Raw genomic sequence first — 22,580 nt, forward strand, 5'->3', positions numbered from 1 at the left:
AACCCACTGCTCCAGAACACTCCTGTGGACATTTACCCATGGTGCCCTGTACTTAGTCAATATGGAGGGAAAGCAGACATTTCATGGCTTCACAGTCCACTGATCATCTCTCCACGTACACCAACATATGGGTCTCCATCAGCTTTTTCAACCGGCCCAGACACAAGCAGCTGTGCAGCTGACCTGCTCTACCAGCCTGAGGTAAGATGTAACAACCACCAACCTCTGGTGCATGATAATGAATAAATTTCCAGTCTGTGTTTTAGCCTCCAGCGTTGTCGACTGCGTTAACCTCTTAATGTTAATTCAATTATGTTTAAATTACCAACTCCTACTTAAAGCTTTGTCTTTTGGTGTTATTACAAATATTAAGTTTTGTTTCTTAAACGTAGTCAGCAAATCTCATCCCTAATATCCACGGCCCATGGTGCCGTCAGTGCTGCTCACAAACACAAGAATGGTTGAGGATTTATTGTTGCTGGTTGAGTGAGTGTATTTCCAGAGGGCAGGTTGAAATCCCCCAGCTTGCACACTGGCTCTTGCGTGAAGCGACTGACCTACAAATGCAGCTTAGTTGCAGTTCGTATTGTCGGTATAGGTTGAGCCAATCAGATTGCAGTTGAGCTTACTCTAGAGGAAACTGATGAATGAATGGGACTATCATAACAAGGAGATTTCAGTGAAGTGTTGTCATGTTGATTGTCGGCTTTGTTAGAGTGTGAGACAAAGTGAATTATCAGCTCTGGTAGATGAATAAGTAAACATGCAGCTGAAAATGTTTTTTTATAAAGTTTTTAATTGTCACAATCAGATGTTATAAAAATAAAAAAAAAACTTCCATTTAGTAGAAAACAGATTCAAAATTACTGACGACACTACTTTTTTCTGCCCCTTAATAACAGTCTGCTAAAAGATGCTTTATTGCTCCTCTGCATTGTCGTCATCATTGCTGTCGCTGTCTCTGCCTGGATGCTCTGGCATCTTTGTGTGGTCAACTGGATCCTGGTCTTCTCTCTCACTGGTGTTCTCTGTGTTTGGCACAGAGCTCGTCTCTCCTTCTGGGGTTTCCTGCTCCATGGGGGTTTCTTTCTCAGCTGGGGAGTCTGCAGTCTCGGTTTGTTGTGGAGGCAGGGCCAGTTTCTGCTGCTGCTGAGAAGCCAGAGGAAAAGAGAACGGTTCATACAGGGGAAAAAAAAATGTTTTTAGTGTATTTTAAAAATACACACAGAAGTAATTCAGTCTCACACAACAACACTCAAGCTTCACTTAACGTGCATAGTTTGTGGCCTGTTAATTCTTAAGAAGCACAACCTAATTTTAGCATTGTTCTATTTACAGTATAGAAGTTAAAAATAATTAAAAAGTGACAACAGAAATTGTAGCCACTGTCAGACATCAGTCAGTGTCTTGGTTTGATGTAAAATGTAATTAGATATTTCTGAGCTTTGGTCAGTATTAGTTCTATTATGATAGTTATCAAAGCTTTTTACCTGTCTGTACTTCTGGGAGGTCTGGATCATATGCATGTACATACTGTAGACAAAGTTTGCAATCTCTGGCATGTCCTTCACGACACGGTCAGGCTGTTCATCTCTCTGAAAGAAAGAAGATTAGATTCTGTCTTTCCTGTAAGAGATCATTCATTTAGGCACCACCTGGGTTAGTATTAATAGAGGCAAAATGTTTGAGGAGATTAAAAATTCTCTGCCCGCTGCTACCTGCTTGTTATTTGTAAGCAAATTTTCCCCTCCAGCTTTCGCTACTCGCACACTAATCAAATGCAGGATGCAGAGTCAGTAATTTGATATTATTAGTATGCAGACAGAGTTTTGCAGCCTAAACTGAAGAGTGATAAGAGAGGAATATTCTATCAGCTTAGCTGCTGCCTCATAAATACAGGAGTGAAGCTCACAGCAGCCCTGTGTCAAAGTCAGTGAGACCGAAAGCTTTACTACTCTATTTAACTGTTAATGGTTTCTCTGAAGTAAAATATATGTTTTATAGGTGTGATCATACACACTAATTTACAGTTTCCCTAATTCTACCTTCTAACAGCTTTGAAAAACTTCAAAGATAGCTTATGGAAGTTCTTTTCGAGTGTTGTCAGACAAAACCTTCCTTTTAATCTGCATCTGCGTGTTACCAGCAAATGTTTACTGACTCTAAGTGGACAAGCTTAGCAGGGGACGCATGTGTGTGCCCAAAAGAGCTGTCCCTCGTGGGGCTGACCAATCGAGATTCAGAGGAAGTGTCAGAAGCTGTGGGGTATTTTAGACTCCTGCCACAATACAGTGACCAGACAGAGGCCATGTCAGGCTGAAGTGGGAGAGAGGAATTGTCTTTAGATCTTTGGGGTTAATAATAGTCAGGCTTTTGTTTCCCGTACGTGAAAAGGACCTGTAGAGAATGCTGGAGATGACAATTCAAAATGAAAAAGTGGTTTTCTAGTAGCTCCTAAGAAGGCAAAGGGAATAGTATAATAAAAATGTGTCCACATACAGCTTGTTCCTGGTTGTAGTACTCATGTGGTCGGATGTGGAGCTGCAGAGGTCTGGCAGTGAGCTGGTTGAAGGCAGGAGTCAGTTCGAAGCAGTTCTGGAACAGTGACACTCGAGCAAAGATGTACAGACCCAATCTGGCTCTTGACATGGCTACAACCAGACGCCTCACATCCCTGTGGAGGGAGGGGAAAAAAAAATTCAAAGAGACTTGAGTAGGAGGAGAAGGAAGCTGTGAAATTTGAAAAGAAGAAATCCAGTGTAAAAACAAAAACTGGAATCGTGGTGAAAGGATAAAGTAAACATGAAAAGGAGAAAGGGAGTGGAGTGTAGGAGGACAGGAGGTTTACAGGAGGATAAGCAGGACTAGGTGAGTGGGACAAATATGAAAGCTCACAGAAATAAAGGAAGGGCAAAGATAAGCAGAAAAGAAAAAAGACAAGTGAGAAAATGGAGGAAATGCTAGATTTAGGTTAATTCTCTTAGAGGGCAAAAAAAAAGGAGAAGTGTATTTCAGAAAGAATCCAGCCTGGCTTGTTTTTCTTTGCCACTGCTAAGGAATGCAACATAATCTCCATATTTCTTTACACATCTGATCTATACAGCAAAACTCAAAGCTGCACAAATAACCATGCTCACTGTAGATATACACCTACTGTTTTTGTAAGGTAAAAGATGTATTCAGTTTACAACAAGTCTGTTTACTCGAGCAGCAGTAGAAGACAATGAGACAGAATATCAAACAACCACATTTGTGTGACAGCATATGCAAATATGTATCAAACTTAATTTCAGTTACTGACTTAGTCAAAAACGTAGTATATGAAGAGATTAAGAGGCTTAAACCTTGCAGAATTCATGATGAGTTTCATGAATATGCAAGAAAAAACACTGCAGGCGTATGAGAAGGAGCTTACGGTGGAGATTAATGAGACAACGTATGCATGTTTAGGACAAAATGGTGAAAGGAAGTTGGAAATATTTTTTTAAAAGTTGTGAAAATAAACACTAATGAACACAGAGCTGTAGAAGACCAATCACAAAACTGAATCGCCTGTGGACATGGCTCCACCTGGGCTGTGCTGTGAAATAATGGGACACAGTGGACATTTCTGAGCGCGTGTTTCCAGATCTGAATGTGTACATGTCACAGCTCGTCTGGATCTGAGCTTCCCTGTCAGAGTGTATGATCTCGTATGGGAGTGTGTATCAGTGGGAATGCCTCTTCTGTCAAAGCAAAGGTCAGCTCATCATATGGTGAGCTGCGTCCCCTGTGGTTGTCATGGCAGCACACTGCTACAAGGAGAGAAGGGGGACCAGGGGGGAAAGCAAAGTCTTCACAAAGTCAGCAGCAGATCGCAGTATGAGAAAGATGCAATATACAGCACAAAAACTCCCAAGAGATCTGTATTCAGAACTGTCACATTTTAAAGTTATAAAAAATGACCATATTTATCTGTTTGGAAGGTGAAAGAAGCACTAATGCATGATTTCTTTGTTGGCATCTACTTTGTAATGAACAGATGTGTAGCGGGCCAAATGTGATACGCTGCTGTGACAGCATCCATGACGATGTGTGCAAGCAGGACACAATCACCAACTACTCTGCAACACAACAACTGAGAAGATTATGGGGACCTTAAGTTTAATTTAGATTAATACTTTATCTACAACTACTGTTTCCTGTTAGCCTAATTTTCAGACAACTCAAAGTGCAGCAAATTAATATTAATAGCCAAGGCAGCAAAAATATAATTTCATCCATTATTAGCCAATAAGATGTGATAAAGTCCGGCAGTCCTGCCAACAAACACAAAACTTTCATTAAGCTTTGATTTAAATGTTCTCACAAGGAAACATAAAAACCACATTCTATTAATACCTGAAAATTGTGTTTCTATGAAGAGGCTTAGCACCCATAGTATGAAGCTGACTGAAAAACTAAGTTTTCTGGGCTTTGATATTCTGTGCTGGTTCATATTTATGCCATCATTTCCAGGACTCCCTGGAAGAAGAGATGTTGTATCTGAATGGTACAGTTTTGGTTAAATAAGAAAAGATCCAGGAGAGCAGATAGCCAAGAACCACTTCACCTATGCACTGAACAGATGTAGCACAAAAACATGAATGAATAATACAAAGAGGAGACTAGGGACATTCATGCCACAACTAGAAATATTATCTGAAGTATCCATGCTGAAGGTTGGGCTATAAAGGGGGTGCCTTATTTGCACTGGAGTTCCAATTTGTGAGCTGTCCCACTGCTGTAATAAAGCTGTGAACGGTGCAATTCAAACTGCATTTAATGTACAGTGCTGCCCAGCATGTCACAGTGAAGTGCTGGGGACGAGTTCAGTCTCAACTCTCTGTTGATATGAAGTGCAAAGAGCTCATTGAGAGTTCATGACAGCTGAGAAGTGGAAAAGGCTATTTGACCATAAAGCAGTTGAGTGAAATGAAGAAAGAGGAGGGAGAAGAGAGAGCTGTGAGATAAGGAGATGGAGCTGAAGAGTAAAAGGAGAGATATGCAAGGTTGAAAAGCAATTGTTCTTAGCTTGTAAAGACATAAAATCTACTGAGGCAAATTGGTTACCCGTAAAGTTTGCCTTTGATCACAACCTGAGCTTGTTTTATTGTTAAGGCAAGAACGACATGCTTCTGTCCTGAAACACCTTTATCCTTCTTGTGTCTGCATTTAAATTCAGCAACACAGCGAGTCTGTTTATACTGTTAAAATTTATCTGGAGACAAGAAGAACTCTCCTGAGAGAAGCTGTACCAGGGGAGTTAGGTGTTGAAATTTCTGCTGTGTTGTTTCACTGGAGGATGTTTATCTTAGATATAGTTCCTTTTATACAAGTAATTCCTGCAGGGAGCTTCGAGCTAGTTTGTATCAGGTGCAGTTTTCTGCTTGGCATGCACTGAAATAATCACCTTAGATGTCCCACAGCTTTGGTTCGGACCAGCGAGAGGATGATGTAGTCATTCTGCTGACCCTGGAATCTGTCCACTGTGGTAACCTGCACAGACACAAACAGTCATTATTTAACAAATATCAAAGATATGCTAACTAAGCTTCAGCTGCTAAAAAGTACAAGTAAACGAGTGTTTGCGTTTTCGACAGGTGGAGGGATTTAGTTGAAGTGTTTATAGACGCTTTAAGTTCTTTGTCTCTCTTCCTTTTTTGTTTATTTTTGAGAGGGGAAAGATAAGCAGCGGTGTTTGCATCATTTTGGTGTTGCTGTTATCGCTGAAGGCCACATGGGCAGCCAGGAGCGTTAATGCGGCTTAGAGGGCATTTGCCTCCACTAGCCTCTTAGCAGGGCCCCTGAGAATCAGCCCCAGGGTACCGGAGGGCCAAGCTGTTTGACTCAATCAGAAGTTATTATAAAAGGGTAAGAAAAGGCTAGAGAAGTGGCTTTCTGGTAGACGTATTTTTCCATTAAATGTTGCACTGCTTGGAAGTATATTCAGCCGTGCCTGTGCTGTAATAGTTTGCATAATCAAGGCTTGGAGTAATTTTAAAATGGAAACTTGTCTTACAAACATGACTTATAAAATCTTCAGCATAACAGATGAATGTAAGCAACAAACATTTAAGCTCTCCAATAAAATGTTTTGCAAGTCATATGTTCTCTTGGCATTAGAGAAGGGAGATAAAATCTATTTTTAGATGCACCGTATGGCAGACTTAGAAGATTCTGAATCGATTTTTAAAGGCCAAACATGGATTTTGTTAATATTAATCTATATTGCCACATTAGGACAGTCAGAGTAGTTGCTGTGTGATGCCGTTCATTGTAGTAGATTTACTGTAGCTTCCAGTAGTTGAAATGTTATAGTAAAGCTGAGTTTTTGTTTTTTTCAGCTTTCCTTGACTGAACCCTGAAGAATGTGTCTGTAAGTAACTGAAGTTATCATAACATGAATATCTTAAGCAATGGCTTTAAAATGTTTGAATAGGTGTATAAAATTGCAGTGATGAACACAATGCTAACCGTATTAGCTTTTCTGCTATGGTTTCAGTGATCATTTAGCATCTATGCTAGTTGTTGGTGAACAGCCTGTGATTAATAGGGTCTTTTGACATATGTTATTGTGCACTCTATATTAGGCATTGTAAAATAAGACAGTTGTTTAAGTTTTATAATTGCATTGCAGCAGTCTGAATTGCAATTAAATCAAATTGTGAGGTGGATAAACATCCTCACCCCCACTTGGTATGCTACAGTACAGAAAAGGCCCGAGGAAAAACGCATATAAACTCGAAGCCAAGTAGAAACAGTTTAGTGTGTCCTCTATGGATCCTCACATTAGAAGAGATCAATAGGACATCTACTACCATGAAGAAGCCGCACAGTCTCAGGACTACTCGACCCTGCACAGAAGTGAGCCACGTTGAATAAATAATCCTGTGGCTGTGGTTACCTCCTGAACTCTAAATGTAACCTGGAATCCCTACAGAACCCCCTCTGGAATAAAAATAGAAATGAATGTGGGAAGCGTGTGTGTAAATGTGTGAAGGAGTGAACGATGGGGGCTAATGAGGTATTTATTTATGCCTCCCTGATGCTATGTAGAACAGGTGCAACACCACAGGCAAAAAATATGTTGGTTTTACAACAGGATGAAGAATGGTGGGCTGTATGTTCAAGCAAACATCCATTATATATTTGCATGCATGTGTCCATGCACACAAAAGACAAGAGGTGCTTCTGACACGTAGTTATTTTTGGCCCTTAGTCACAGAAGCCCATATCGACAGTCTCCCTAAGGTGCAGCTTTTTGCATGGTGTTTAGTTATTTATGAGGAATCTTCCAGGGAGAGAATTACAGAGGTCGCGCCAATGTGACACACACACTTCTATAAGCATAAAGAAACAAACAGAGGTATTTTACAGAGAATCATCTTCTAATGGTCAGAAACACGGGTCGCTTTTCAATAGTTGTTAATCTATTCCTATTCGTGGTAATTACTTCCTGGAATCTGCAGAAATTCTGTAAAGTGCTGGACTATTTCAATTATTCACAAGACATGCAAAGAGACTAAAGAATTGACAGGAATACGTTTTACTGGTTGTGGGGTCACGTCTACACATCACTTATGAACTATCTGTCAAAAAAAAAAACAATTCTAGCAAAGGACAGACGATTCCTTCTACTTTTGTCACCATAGCTTCCATGTCATTAAATAAACTCCTAATCCCTGTTAAGAAAGTTTGTGACCATGCAAAAAAATAAGGTAGTTAGGATACATATTATATGGATTAGTGAGAAGTGTTTTTATTAAAGGTTTCAGTCTAACTACTGATGGTCTCTGACCTGAAAACAGTTGTAATGGTTTAAAATTAAGCCTCAGAAAAGGGAAATTCAAAAGAACTTCATAAAAGGATTTATGAAGCAAATCCTAAACTGTGAACATGCTATCAGTAGCAGGTTTTGACATTTCGTTAGAAATCAGTGTGTTGTTTTAGACTGCGACTGGTGCTAACTGGTCTTCCTCTTCTCTCTTTTGTGTCTAATTAAAGTCATCAGAGTAAAAGTAAGCCGGCTGCTGACATTTGCTTGGTTTTAGCTATTGTGACACATTGTCAGACAACACAGTGGACCCAGTGCTCAGCGTGTGACCTTTCAGCTGCTCAGCATTTTCCCACAAGAGCCCCCCTTTCTTTTTCATCATGCTCCCTCACTGGCTATCTTTCATTTCAGCAAATCCAGCAGCCTGTCACTCCTGTCACTTTGTCACTGGGCATGCACACTGACTAAGGATGTGCGCACCCTGAATGATGCTTTGTCTTAACAATGTAGGACATTTTAGATGGCTAAGCACAATTTCTGGCTCCTTGTCAGAACGGGGAACATACTTCAGGGGAAAACAAGGAGATATGGCAGCAGAGCTCAAAATATAGACACTAAGAGGTAATCAGTAAAGCTGTTACAATACAATAATCAGTGGGATCCTGTTTTTGGATGATTATATCCATTTACAGTAGGTGTTACCCATTTCTGGGTTTTCAAAAGGCCCAGATAGGCTGCTTGAGGCTGAGAGTCACAGAAAAATTAGAAAATTTTGGATAAAACTAAAATACAAACAAATATTTTGCTGGTTTTGATCTTTCAGTGACTATTAATGAAAATAAGAAAAACAAAGAATCCTCTAAATGCAGATTAGGTCAATGTTTAAAAGTTCTCTTAAACATTAAGTAAAATAATGTAGACAAATTTTGAAGATGGGTTTACTTAAGACTTTTTTAAATTACACATCTTCTTTTAGGCAATGCAGAATTTTATTCTGATTTATTGTTTCTTATTATTGGGCCTTTTTGTGTTTCATATTTAAAGTTTTCAGTTTAAAATGTTTTCCAAACAACTGTTGGACCATGTCTAAGGAGGTTTTTTTGCAATATAGCTTAGGTCAGAAAAATTGTGCTCCATTTGGTCTCCTGACCTGTAGCTGTTCCAACAGTCCTGTGATCTAATACAGCTATACCATTGTGTAGTTTTTTAAACTTTTTTTGTCCTGTAACAGAACCTTTCTACAAACTCCACTTTCTGCTACCAAAGGAAATCACTAAGTTTTATTTTAATATGTATGTATTACAAAAAGATATAAACAGTAAATGGTTAATAGAAATGGACAAGTGTATTTAAATTGGACAAACTTTAAAAAAAAAGTGTGCATTAGTGGTCATGGGAAACTGAAACACCAAAAGCCTTGAGAGTATTGAGAGCTGAGAGTTCTTTTTCCTTCGGTGCAAAGGAGGATTAGAGGTTGAACTTCAGCTGACATCTGGGGGTGTAAAGAAACTTTTTTGCATATTTAGTATCTTGTTTTTGCTCCCACCTAAAGATTCTAAATCCTACACAAATAAGGTGAAAAATGCCTGTTGGGACTGTGGATTCCTTCCAAATAATGATCATTAAGTTGTTTTACATATGGAGCCTGTTACAGAGCTGTGAAATATCAGGGAATTGGCTGGAAAACATCTAGAAAGTTCCAAAAATTTACCAAAAACAAAATTAAACACTGATAAGGCTGCTCAGCCTTGCAGAGCACAGGCTGTAATGACACTGTAGCTATGTGACATGTCAGTGATACTACTTTTACTCTCAGACTGGATTTAGTTCCTCAACCACTTTCCTAAAAAGACTGTTCAATTTTCATAAAGTTGTTATGCCACTGAATGATGCATACTAGTAATATATCACAGAATCACACACAAACTTGTTTAGCTTTGTGCCTTATTATATACCACCAACAAAGATTGGGTTTATAAAAAATATGTTTGTGTACAGCTGTTTTTTCCAATTGCTTCTTACCTTGTTAGGCTGTCCAAAGTACGGATTTCCAGCACATCGTTGGTTGATGACATCTCGGATCAGGTGTTTTTGTCCGTTATAGGTGGTCAGGATGCTGATACGCTCAGACGGGTAGCCCAGCAGACGCATGTACATGTAGAGAGCCACACAGTACTCCGCCTCTGCCAGGTTCTTCACAGAAAAACAAAGGAATGTGTTACATTAGATCATCAACATGAAAGCATAGAGAATGAAAAGCATATTTGTTAAAATGATACAAAAGATGGAAAAACAGAACTATATTTTCAGAAATATAAATGAAAATTATGCAACATTCTGCACAACTGTGCTGCAGCAATAAACCCCCCAAATTGTATAGAATTTATTAAGTGCACATATTTACACAACTAATAACTAATACACTATAATCATTGTCTCTTGACTCTAACTCTTTAGTGTTTTTCTCCAAGTGTGAGTGACCGTAACTGGTAAAAGTCATTTATCAACTTTCTAAACATTCAGCTTTGTGGATATCAGCCCCAAGATTACTCTCTGACTTTCCAAGTGACAAAATAAATAAACAAATAAAAAGCCTGAAGCATGCATTATTCATTCAGTTTCAATTAAATGTGGACTGCAGCCTCACATCTTTGCTAGTAATTTATGCAGCTTCATTACCAGTTCCTGTTCCAGCTGCACTGGAATCAACACATCAAAAACAATGACAGCCTTTGTTCCTCTTCCCCTGTTACCTGCCACCGATTGGCAAAAATACATATTTAATAAATCATACTATACTTGTCCAAAGACAATTTACTTAAGACAGCAAATATGAGCTATGACTAAATGTAATTAAGGTTTATATACAAACTCATAATACAGCATCAACGAATACTGTAACTTAGTGACACAGGAGTGAAAACAACTGAGTTACTGTCTTTCATTTTTAAATTTAAAATACATTTAAAAAATAAGATTGTTCCCATTTAGGTCACAGAGCGAAACCTGACACAGAAACCCCAAACATGAAAATCTTCCACATACATGAGGAATAATATAAGCTGACATCTGGCTGATATTTCCACCATAGCTCAGCTCATGTGTATGTTTAACTAAAAAAAAAGATCTAATGGAGAACGAAGTATCCAAAAAACAAGGTCAAATCTAAGTGGCTTGTCTGAGACAACATAAAGACAGGATGACAGGGTGAGCAGGAGGGGAAGAAAGAAAAGGTTGTACAACACCATGTAGACAGAAATACAGTACCGTACTAGTAATAAGAGGCATAAATCTAGACTACCTGTAAATTCACTGCTGACACCTCTCATACAGTGTAAAACGTAGTATGTGAAGAAGAACTGGCTGATGAATGATTGACAGAAGCAATTTCCACATGGCAGAAGGAATGGATTTAGATAAGTATCGTACTGTTAATGAGCCGTTTGACAGCCCTGAAGTACTATTAGTGCACTGAGGCCTAATGTGAAAAGTGCTTTAGCAGGTGAAGGAGTAGTAACAGACCTTTGGACTCTCTGTGGACACACATGTGTATTTTGTTTGTGATTTGTTCACAGTTACAGTGCCAAGAACAGCAGGAGTTGCCATAGTGTTTGTTCAGCTGTGAGATGACCAGACACAAACGTGTTCCCTCTGGTTCAGAGTAAAGTTTGAGAGTACGTGTGTGCCAGGCAGTGAGAGTAATCTTGGCAATTCCCTTGGGAAGCCTGAAAATGGCAACGGGCAAATGGAGATGAAATTCATGTGACCTGCTGCCTTGAGAAGGGCACATGGTTTGGATTAAAGAATAATAAGGAGCTTCAGGGATGCGTGTATGTAGGGTTGAATGTAGCTGTATTGTTTTTGGAGATGCAAAAATAAAATAATTGGTCACTAAAATAATTTTTTTTTTAAATTTAAAATACTTGAACAAGACCAGTTTCATGTCAAATTGAGCCTCGTTGGGTTTTTTATTCCTACAAAACATGTAGTTTTAGAAAATATACATCTGTCACATATGACAGTTGTTATTCATAGATTTTAAGATTTTTGGCTGCTGCTGTGGTGTAAAAGTCAAATACCCTGTCAACCAAGCCCCAAATCACACACTGTCTTCAAGACCTGCTATACTAGGAACAACTATGAGAAACACACATTTGGCTTTGGCCAAGTAGGAAAGAAAGAAGTCTTCTAATTGGAGAATAAGAGATTCAATCCTCCCGTGCAGTTTGTAAAAGTGTCCTTGGGCAAGACACTGAACCTCCCCACTGCCCACAATATGCTTATCAGTTTGAGTAAAAACTATAAAAGAGCGTAAAATATTGAACAGAAAACACAGGGCGTGTGTGCGTGTGTGTGAATTAGAAACATTGTAAAAGGCTTTGCAGAAGTTTGAGGTTAAAAAGGCATTAGATGAGTGTGGACATTTAACATTTTGCTTAATTTTTTCAATGCAAATAATAAAACCCTCTGAAAAGGGTTACTGAATAACTACAATTTTTTGCTCATATAAAATCTCTATTGTGCCAAACCCACAGTATCTTCTTGCCCTAGGTTAACCTGGTAAAAGGTATTGCATTAAGTGTCCCATCCACATTTCCTGCACTTAAAAGCTACAATGAAAACCCTGAGTTCAGCCCAGAAGGAAACATCGGAGACACTTAGCCTTACATGCTTCAAGTCAGTCCGACCCTTGACTCAGATGAGGAATTTATTGTTCACTAGAAAAAGCAACTTGCATAGATATTAGTATCATTATTGTACGTTATTAGCTTTTATGCTGGAGTAACAGTATGATTTAACTTCAAACTCACATTGACTGCCACTACATTAGATTATTTTCAGAACTTTAAAAATGCTAAAAAAAATAACTCATGGTCTTTGTACCTGCTCTGTCATGAATGATATGTTAGGAAAGTGCACATAAAAAACATAAAAAAGCAAAGAAAGTGATAAAAAGTGATATTGGTTGCTTGGCAACAGAAAGAAGCAAAGTCTGAGACAACGTCAGCAGTTTTACATTGTAAGAGATGAGCTTGTTCACATTATAAAAAGATTTTAACAATTCAGTTGTTCAAAGCACTGGGGCTAAAGTGAAGCTGAAAACATTAAATGTAGTGATGCTATGTGAACTGATACGAGATTGAGGCATGTTTTCAAGGCTTTGTTTACCTGATCTGCTGTTATTTGATAACACTTAAAAGCTGGAGAAAATTACATTTGTGTAAAATTGGGCCGATAGATGCATTGATTGTGAGATAATTTGAGAGGCTAGTTTGGCTAATTCATTTAAAAAACCAAACATGAAGCATATTCACATTCTTTTCAGTTATACATCATAGATTCAGTCTTATTGTGATTATAATTACGTATATACACCGTTTGTCATAATTTGTATACAAGTGATTTGTTTATTTTTGCTTTGTTGTTAACTTATTAAAGTTCTACAACTACATAACTAGTTTTTGTTGTATTTTTTATATTTTACTTAATTTTGAGACATAACTGTTGATGTGCGGAGACAACAGCCCAAAAGTAATAAAGTTTAACAACTACCTTATTTGTACAAATATTCGACATTGTGTATGTATAGTTCACGTGTTGTACTACTGACCTGGTAAAAGTAAGGGTTGGGTTCAGATTCTCCCACCCCATTGAAGTCCTCCACATTAATGAGCTGAAAGTCAAAAGTCAGGCCTGGGTTGGGCACCTGGAACTCAGGGAGCTGCTGGACATGAGGTAGGTTACCCAGATGTTTGTAGCGCCAGTTGTAAAGATTACAAAGGCTGCAGAAAGGAGAACCAGACAAACGTTTTTACTGTATAACATCTCAGTGCAGGACTAGCCAATTTAAAATTAAGTCCATCAAAACTGAATCTAACATTATGTTCTTTTCTGGAGACTCACCTTGCACGTGCACGACCCTGTGCATCCAAATCTATAGTAGGCACACCAAGGCGCACAAATCGGGTGAAGAGAGACTGCTCCATGTTGGAGTACTTCTGGAACGCCATGTTCTTGATGACTGGAGGCAGCTGGTGGTGGTCTCCAATCATGATCCAACGCTTTAGTCGGCTGTAGCCATCCTCTGGGTTCTAAAGATGGTAGAAAATACAACTGGAGGTGAGAAGTCTTGTTACGCAAATATCAATTCTGTGGAAATGAATTCAACAAAAAACATGAGTAAATTTGTACTTCATATGTATTATAAATAACACAATGTACCTGTAGAAGTAAAATATTTGAAGATGCTGATTTGTACTTCTAATAAAACACTGTCCAACCATATTTACTTCTATTGAATCATTCATGTCATTTTGTAAAACCTTTTTTCTGGAAAGAGCTACCTGTAACAACAGAGGGATGAAGGTCTCAATCTCGAGAATCTGTGCTGCTTCTTCCATCAGGATGTTGTCATACTAAAAAGAAAATGGTGTTGATTTAAAGATCTGAAATACTGGGAATACACAAAATTCTCAAGTACTCATAAAATGAGAGAAGTCTACCTTAAAACCTAGCTCCACCAGGTCATGACGTTTGAGTGCAGCATGTGTGCAGGTCATGGCAATGATTTTGGCCTCCTTCACCAGCAGATACTTGGAGCGGTCCAGTCCACTCCTCAGCAGCTCAAATGCCCTAAACTCCTGATAGAGAAGAAGAGTCAGGTGGTAAAATGCAGGAATTGGAATATACTAGCAAAAATCATCATACAAAGTTAAGGTGGACGATACTGATTCCCATAATTGTTAATTTGTTGTATTTTTGCACACTGCTGAAATGGCAATGGAAATATGACGAATGGTTTCCGTGAAACAATGATGGACAACATTATTAGGGTAATACAAATCACACACTTCAATATTCTGAAAAGATAGCAATTACATTATGGGACACAGAGGCTCATCATTAATCTGAATACTCTAATATCTCAAACTGACACTAATGTTCACCTTCTAAAATGCCTCAAAGGAGAAAGAAAACACTTTACCAGATCTTCCCCTACAACCAGACAAGACTGACTGACAAAACAAGAAATGCCAAAAATCCATTCAGTCAGAAAGGATAAATATTTCTTTAAGAACTTCTGTGCACTTATATTTTATGTCTTTGTGCCTGGAAGCTTTTGGCATAATATAAGGACCACTATCACAGTCTCTTTAATTACTACAGGGCAAGTAGTTGGAAGAGCAAGCAAAAATGTTTTATTAAAAATAAACTGCTGACCTGCAGCTGCATGATATGACTGTGCCAACATGCCATCATGAAACAGTCCATGGAGCAAGTCTAAATCAAGTCTAAGGATATCACAAAATACTGTGGCTTTAATTTAGGCAAATAATCCCTGCTTTAATCTGTCATAAGTGAGTCTCATATTTTGTTGTGGTGCAGTGATAAAGACACCGAACAGTTCCTCTGTGGAAGCGTATACTCAAAGTAATTTGTTGGTGAATTAGTGTAACACGAGGAGCACCTTTGGGACAGACGTTATTATATAACTTCTACTATGGTGGCCATGCCAGGAAAAGTTTTGCCCAAAATACAAATCAGTTTTTTCAGCAGACTGTGGGGTGAAACACTAGGAGGAAAATATGGGCTTCTTTTCCCCGACTTGCCCCACTATCTGTACAGAGAAAGAAGAAACGAGGGGAAGGGAGAGCTAGACTCGGACAGCACTGGGGTTTAAATATTTAATGTGTTACTATTTTAGCATTAATATTAAACCGATCAAACATGAAACATTAATGCGGTCTATTTTTAACCCCCGTGGCCCCAGAGTGAATGAAGATGGCAAACATTCACAGAAAATGTCAAGTGAAAGAAAAGACAAAAAAATAAGAAGCTGTTAACATCTGATGGACCTGCAGAGGAGGACACATGCACACAAATCCAAAATAAACTTTCTGTGTGGCTGGCTGGCAATATATTCTCAGAATATTCTTATGACAGCTTATTCAAAACTGCTTTCCCATTTGAAAGGTAGACAGATCAGCAAGCGCAGCAGGATGTTGCTTTTGCTACCTTGCACCACGTACAGCAGCATCTCTTAATGGGTGAGCAGATTTTACTGCAGCATGGGTGAGGCTGAGGGAGGAGGGAGGAGGGAGGAGGTGCTGTGATGCAGTGATACAGGGGCCAGCCAGATAAATCAAGGTCACCACACATGTCGAGATATCACCTCCAACCAATAACTTTCTTTATTGCTTTTTGGAGACCATTTCGGTGTTCCTATAAATCAGAAATGTTTTTGTTATCCTTACAGACATGGCTGATGAGCTGAGGAGGAATCATAACACATACTCAGATGTGTGCAAGTGTGAAATAGTGTGAAAATGAGTGAGGAGAGAAGGAAAAAAAGACTAGAGAATTTTGTTTTCATGGTTATTTTTCCAAATGGGTTATCAAGAACCATTACAGGTGTACAACAAAACTACTGTTAAATACTTCTTATTAAATAATTGCTAAAGTGATGAGGAGATTTCAGACAGCCCTAAGAAAAATCAGAGACGGTGCCTAAACAAGCATAAGTAATGCACAACACTATTGTGCATTAGAAAAAGTGCAACATCTGGACTCACAGCTGGCACATAGTTGGGAGAAAAATTCACTGCAGCTGGCAAAACTCTACTTAAGCAAAAAGAATAAGAGGCTAAAAAGTGTGTCCCATATCTACATGCAGTGATGATCTGTGCTCTATAAATGCTTTTACATTTCCTTGGTCTCTGTATATGGCTAACGGACTTACCTCCAGCTGTGTGAATATTTTCTTGATGTGGCGATAGCAGCCCTCTGCTATGTCCATGTCCTCTTCGAACGATCGGCCTTTGAACACAGGCTGGGGTGCGTTGGAAAAGTACTTGGGGAAGGGAAAGTGTGCAGCAACAGCCTCCACTTCCACGTTCTTGCCCTGTTTGGGTTTCACTTTGCTCATGTACTCCTCCCAGCGAGACATCACCTATAGTAGGAATAAAAAACGCATACAATACAAAGATGTCAGTGAGGAGTATTTGAAGGAGTTCCAGAAATTAATTCCTGTCCTTAACTTCTAGGCTCTATCTTTGTGTCACCTCTCAAGTACTAACAAGCTTTTCGATCAATCGATCAATCAAATAAATATCCGTTTTCTAACAGCTTAAATTTGGCAGGCATTATTAGCTTAACTAACTACTTAACAAAAATTATTCATCTTGTTTCTATTGATTGACAATGCACAAGCCCCCACTTAGTTTGTGTCCATCTGATCGTCTACCATAAATGCAGATTTCTGCAACTTACATTTCTTTCTATAATCATTTTAGTAAAAAACAAACAAACATTATATACAACTAAAAAAATGGTAACAGGTAGCATTGATGTTAAAGGTGCTCCTGCTGAGTAACTAATAAATCAGATTCAACCAAACAGCCTACGTCTTTAAAAAACCTTAAAAGATAAAGAAATCCAAACACAGAAAGTTGTGTCTCTCTAAATTAACTAATTAATACAGAACAGTATTAGATGAGACATGAAATATAGAATAAGTTTAGAATTAACATTAATACTAAACACAGGTAATAACTAACATGGCTTCATACTAACACAGCTTCAACTACAAGCACAACTATGACCATCTTCATGACACCTTTTAAATGAAATTTTGATATGAATTTTTATGAGACTATAAATGACAGCTGTATCTTTTCAGAATCATAAAATTAATCAATATGATCAATATAAGCTACCAATGAAAAAACACCTTTTCAATGAAACGTTTCTTTTAGAAGCAAATTAATGCAAATAAAACTAACTGTCTGAAGTGGCCTTTTTCTTGGACTCTGGGGTCAAGTAATAATGAAGCAATAGGAATAAAGCAAGGAGCAAGGATGCTCCACCAAAGCTACTTTCTGCAAAAAGCTCAATGACTTTGAAAAACAGGAACTCCAGTCTGAAGAAACAAACACTTCAGAAATCCATTGTAATAATTTCTGTAAAATCCCTCCGGAGTCCCTGTAACTGTCTTGCTCTGGAAATCAATACTAAAATCCCAACGCAAATTTCAAAAATATTGAGCTGGTTAATAAGAAAATGGAGAGAAGTATTTGACTGCAAGAGAAATAAAAACAAACATTTGGACTTGTGAAAGCTTTGTCTAAATCTGTGCGCAATAAAAAAAGTTACTTTTAGTTGCATGTTAAAAACCATGCACTTATACAAAACAAACAAAACAGTAGCAACAAAACATTGTATCCAAATTCAATTTTACAATGTTTTTTCTCCACCTTTAACAAAAATTGAACACATGTGCAGTTGTGTGTTTACCTGATACAGGTAGAAGTGTCCGGCAGTCTCACAGGTGTATGACACATCTCCAGGAACATCCAAGCTCTCCTGTAACCTTCCCACCTCTTTGAGAAGCTCCAGCCTTCTAGCTAAGACATAGTTGACCCTCCCATATCTGTGGACAACACAATTGTTAGTCAAAAGTTAATCTTATAATGGAAAAAAACCCACAAACAAACCCAAAAATATCTCATCAATTCTCACAAATATCACAGGTTTTGATACACAGATAGGGTAAGACGTGTGTAAAAACATAAATGGTAAATATTTTGTAATATACTCAAATAGTATACAAACACTGATGATCTTATAATAAACAAATAACGATTAGGATGAGCCCTGCCTTTACTTTTTTTGTTTTTAACTTGACTTTGTGAATATATGTTCACAGGAAAAACTGTGTTAAATCCACTGTTTTGTTTTGGTTCTTTTTTTGCATCTTTTTGTGCAGCTGAACAATCCTGAGATGCAAAGAGACAACAAAGACACAGGAAGTAGGCAGGGTCATGGGGTAATATTAGAGGTGAGCACTATTTTTAGACCCTTTTCAGAGATCCTCAGTCAGCAGATGACTCAAAGGGGATCATGCTGCTCAGACTGGCCAGAATTAAATAAAAACATGGAAATCAACGTTGCTCTCAAACTGATGTGCATTTAGACACCACACAAAACCTAAATGAGGTGACAAAATATTTTGGGTAGAATGTCAATGGTGTAAAGACCTGCACCAAAAGCACACTTGTGCTTAAAACCTGAATGAAGGGCAGCATGATTAATTTTAACCTGATACCAAAGTGACATTCTGAATCATTCTTGACACGTTTTTATTTTTTAAACTAAAAATAAACACAGCTGCCATGCTTTCACCAACATCTTACTTTAAAAATCTCAATACAACCGAAAAGATTTACCATTTTTTCACACCGTTTTTCAATGAGGTTGTAGCCTCCCTCTTTGTTCGGCACTCTGTGTAGCTCTGCTATCCATTTTTTTACCTCATATAAAGCGTTAATTAAAACCCTCTAGCTTTAGCTGGTGTCAGTGGGGTGGAAGAAGTGTGGAGTCTGCATGTTGTTATGAGGCAACAAAGCAGGGGGAACATGGTGAAAACAGCACACTATAGCTCTTTCTTTCATGTCTGCATTGCTGCATAATTTAAGAATGCAAGAGACTGCTTTCATGTGAATACCCCATTTGCACACAACACTGTTCATACATCAGTCATGCACTTACATTCGGCAGCAGTCAAACAAAGAGTACAGCAAATGAGAAATATATAGACATTCCCACTTTCCTTTAGAAGTAATACTATGAGCTACAGAGTGTGCCTGGCTCTGTGATTTACAATGAAGCCTGTAAGGACACTTTAAATAGTAACAGCATATTAATATTCAGTGACAGAGTTATTTATATTCGGCATCCAGCTTAGAAACTCTGTTTGCAAAAGAAAAAAAAATGTTCTGACTAATTCATTCACTGAGAAGTTAAATATAGTTGTAGTCATGTTGAGCTGTAAATGTTTGGGGTATCCTGTCATGGAGTGCTTATAATGCATCTTTGCCTATTTCACAGTGCCTATGAAGCAAAAACTTAAGTCACTGTTCTTTAAAGGCATTTTACACACCCACACCCACACACACACATAAAAAGAGAGCTGCAAACCACTGGGGCTTCTTTAACAGGACTTTTGAGATTCTTGTCTGTTCTGTCCTGCAACAGGTTCTACAAAAAAGCAGAACTGTGTTTTCATGTGATCCTTAAAATACATGAAAGGAACAATATGTGGTTTAATTTTATTGACATTTAAAGCAAACTAGGCAATCTCACTGACTGCTGTTCATCACCTGAGCTTAATAAACATTTTAATGCTTCTGAAACGATTTGTGCATTTATTCATGTAATCAATTTTGCATTTATTTATTTAATTATCTTGAAGAATTTTGTGCATCCATGAAGTAAGAAATTGACAACAATACAACTCTTATTTTCTTGTTTGACTTGTAACAACTGACCTTAACAATTTTGTGTAACATTTACACAAGATAGTAGTTGAATGGTAGAATTAAACTACTTTTGTCATCCACAGATTCAACAAGAACTCAAGAATAAATTTGATAAAATGAGACAAACTTAAACGGTTAGATGACAAATGTGATGATTACTCAGTCTAGTCTGGCAATATTAGTGAACTGTATAAGTGGATTAGTTCCTGCAGTCCTGGGTAGTAATGTACGAGTTAACCAGACAGACTGTTAATGAGTGCTGCAGGGACATATGCCCATCACTAAAGGAAAGGTCAGAGAATTTAGTAGCACCTTATGAAGACTAACAAGGTCCATGGTATGCCACACGAGAGTATTGAGGAACCTTGTCACTGTGCGGGTTTAGGCTCATTAAGTACATGGTGTTTTCGTAAGTGAAGGACATTCAGCCTGCTTATCAGCTGAATGCACCATCACACGAAACATCTGAGTTTGCACATGTGCTTTCTGTTTGTTCAGGCGCACCGGTTTGTGTGTGTGTGTTCTTTCCACCAGCTGTCCGCTGTCCTCACCTGCTGAAGTCTTTCTCAGTCTCCAGCTCCTCCTCTCCGTGGCCCAGACGCAGAAGGTGGCGCTCGTCTATGTCTAGAGCCATGATCTTTTCGAACAGCTGGTTCAGAGCCTGGCGTAGAAGAAACCAGTAAAACACGAACATAGTCAGACAAGGAAAATCATTTCTCTGTGTGTTCAATCCATATTTTAAACAAGTTAAATATGTAATTAGAGTTATAAAATGTCAGCTTCTAATGGGAATATAAATAGTAGATGTGGGAGTTGGTGGGATTATTATCGCTCTGTGCTTCTAGTGGATAAGGTTCCCTCTGGCAAGCATCCACTGGTGTAAAACAAGAGCAGATTACTTTATGATTTAATACTAAGAGGGAGGACTGTGGCACAAAGGAGCTTAAATTCTTCCTTCATGGTATAAATGTGACTGTGGCTTGATTAATGGGCACTTCTGAGCTCAAGCTATAAACTCTCCCGACAACATCACTTGTTATTTCAGCAGTGTTAGCAAAACTTTGTTTTCCTGTTTTTGTGCAGAGGTGCAGTGTGTGTTGACCTGATTAGAGTGTGTGACTATGAGAGTCCTTTGCTCAGGAAAGTTGTGATAGAGGTTGGAGATGATCTGAACAGCAACATCTGTCTTTCCGGTGCCTGGGGGTCCAACAACCTGGGGGCACATGAGGAGGAAAAGGGTATGAAGAAAGAAATGGGAGGGGGGGTGGGGGGGGAATAAACCAGATGGCATGAAAAAAATGTACCGGTCAGAAATTAGGCTGAAAAGGCTGCGACAACTTGATGCTGAACATGTTATAACAGGCAAGAGAAACACTTCACTGTTACCCATCCTCAGATGGGCCCAGTGCCTGGCAAGATGTTTATTCTGAACTTGGGTTACATTTAAAACAGAGAACCAGTGAAGAGAAAACTTATTAATTAAAGGCTTCTTTTTTTAATTACTATGCAAATATTACTGCTACTTCCTTACTGCGCGTAAGTTACCAAGATAACCCAAAGCTTTATTTACTTGACTAAAGAGAAGAGGGGGAGTGTGAGAGTTTTATTTAATTTACTAAATACATATTCATGAAACGGGTTAGTCTTAATATGAGTCTCTCAGGTGAGTAATCTCTGCTAAAAATAGTAGCCACAATTACATATTCCTACATAAATCAGCTCATAATCAGCTCTTTGGTTTTCCTACATGAAAGCTGGGTAAACCAGGAGGTAGACTGTGCATGTTAGGGCTGCAAATGAATGTGACATATGCCAAGGAGGAAGGTTAGAAGGGGTTAGGAGAGGGGCGGATGAAAGGATGCATGCAGAGCTGCTTTATAACCTTGCTGATAGCTTCTTTGCCATATTTAATCTTCAACAGTAGAAATACAATAAATAACATATCTTGCTACCAGCTTTCATTCACTGCATCTAAACATCACTTTTTTCAAAATAATATGTTACACTATTCCCAATATCAAAATAGCAGGATTACACCATAATGGATGTGCACATTTGTCGTTTTATTTGATTTTTTTTTTTTGTTGTTGTTGATGACAAAACTACTTAAATAATTTTTAAATTCTATATTGGTAGTATTTTTTTCCCTCCAAATACAAAATTACTTTTTTATTTGGTGAGTTTTATATTTACCTTAAAGCCTATGTGAACATCTTACACAAACTTACCATAGTTAGTCCTGGTTGCATCCCAGCTCGAATGGCTTCAATCTGAGTTGGTGTGAACTGGATCGTATTCCTGCAAGCAATTTAATGTTCAGCTTTAGAAATCGCATTAATTATTTGAGACCTTAGAGCTTTCATGTTTTAAGAAAAATGATTATGGCTCCACGTGTTTTACTTTTTAAGATCAGTTTTGAAAAATGTTTAGGTTTTTTTTTCTGCAAAGACTTATTTTTACTCTGAAAA

General features: G+C 38.2%; 1 protein-coding gene and 1 long non-coding RNA gene across 3 annotated transcripts in view; one reads left to right on the forward strand and one right to left on the reverse strand.

Moving 5' to 3' along the window:
• On the forward strand, positions 1-7,682 carry LOC119617417. Its single transcript, XR_005233661.1, has 2 exons — positions 1-201; positions 6,366-7,682. It is a non-coding gene; the product is annotated as an uncharacterized LOC119617417 (long non-coding RNA).
• Positions 777-22,580, reverse strand: part of aqr (aquarius intron-binding spliceosomal factor) — a 39,181-nt gene continuing 17,377 nt past the window's right edge. Inside the window, exons 23-36 of one of the 2 annotated variants that reach the window (XM_017417838.3) lie at positions 22,341-22,410; positions 21,215-21,325; positions 20,664-20,773; positions 18,089-18,224; positions 16,536-16,745; positions 14,299-14,436; positions 14,140-14,211; positions 13,700-13,887; positions 13,407-13,578; positions 9,818-9,988; positions 5,432-5,517; positions 2,500-2,674; positions 1,491-1,595; positions 777-1,146 (exon numbers count right to left, since the gene is read on the reverse strand). In XM_017417838.3, the coding sequence (XP_017273327.1) occupies positions 919-1,146; positions 1,491-1,595; positions 2,500-2,674; positions 5,432-5,517; positions 9,818-9,988; positions 13,407-13,578; positions 13,700-13,887; positions 14,140-14,211; positions 14,299-14,436; positions 16,536-16,745; positions 18,089-18,224; positions 20,664-20,773; positions 21,215-21,325; positions 22,341-22,410 (1,972 nt within the window). In that variant the 3' untranslated portion in view covers positions 777-918. Of the gene's footprint in view, positions 1,150-1,490; positions 1,596-2,499; positions 2,675-5,431; positions 5,518-9,817; positions 9,989-13,406; positions 13,579-13,699; positions 13,888-14,139; positions 14,212-14,298; positions 14,437-16,535; positions 16,746-18,088; positions 18,225-20,663; positions 20,774-21,214; positions 21,326-22,340; positions 22,411-22,580 lie in introns of both variants that reach the window. The other variant, XM_017417829.3, reaches the window with a different exon arrangement.

This window comes from Kryptolebias marmoratus, linkage group LG10, assembly GCF_001649575.2.
Source record: "Kryptolebias marmoratus isolate JLee-2015 linkage group LG10, ASM164957v2, whole genome shotgun sequence".
NCBI classification, from domain to species: Eukaryota; Metazoa; Chordata; class Actinopteri; order Cyprinodontiformes; family Rivulidae; genus Kryptolebias; species Kryptolebias marmoratus.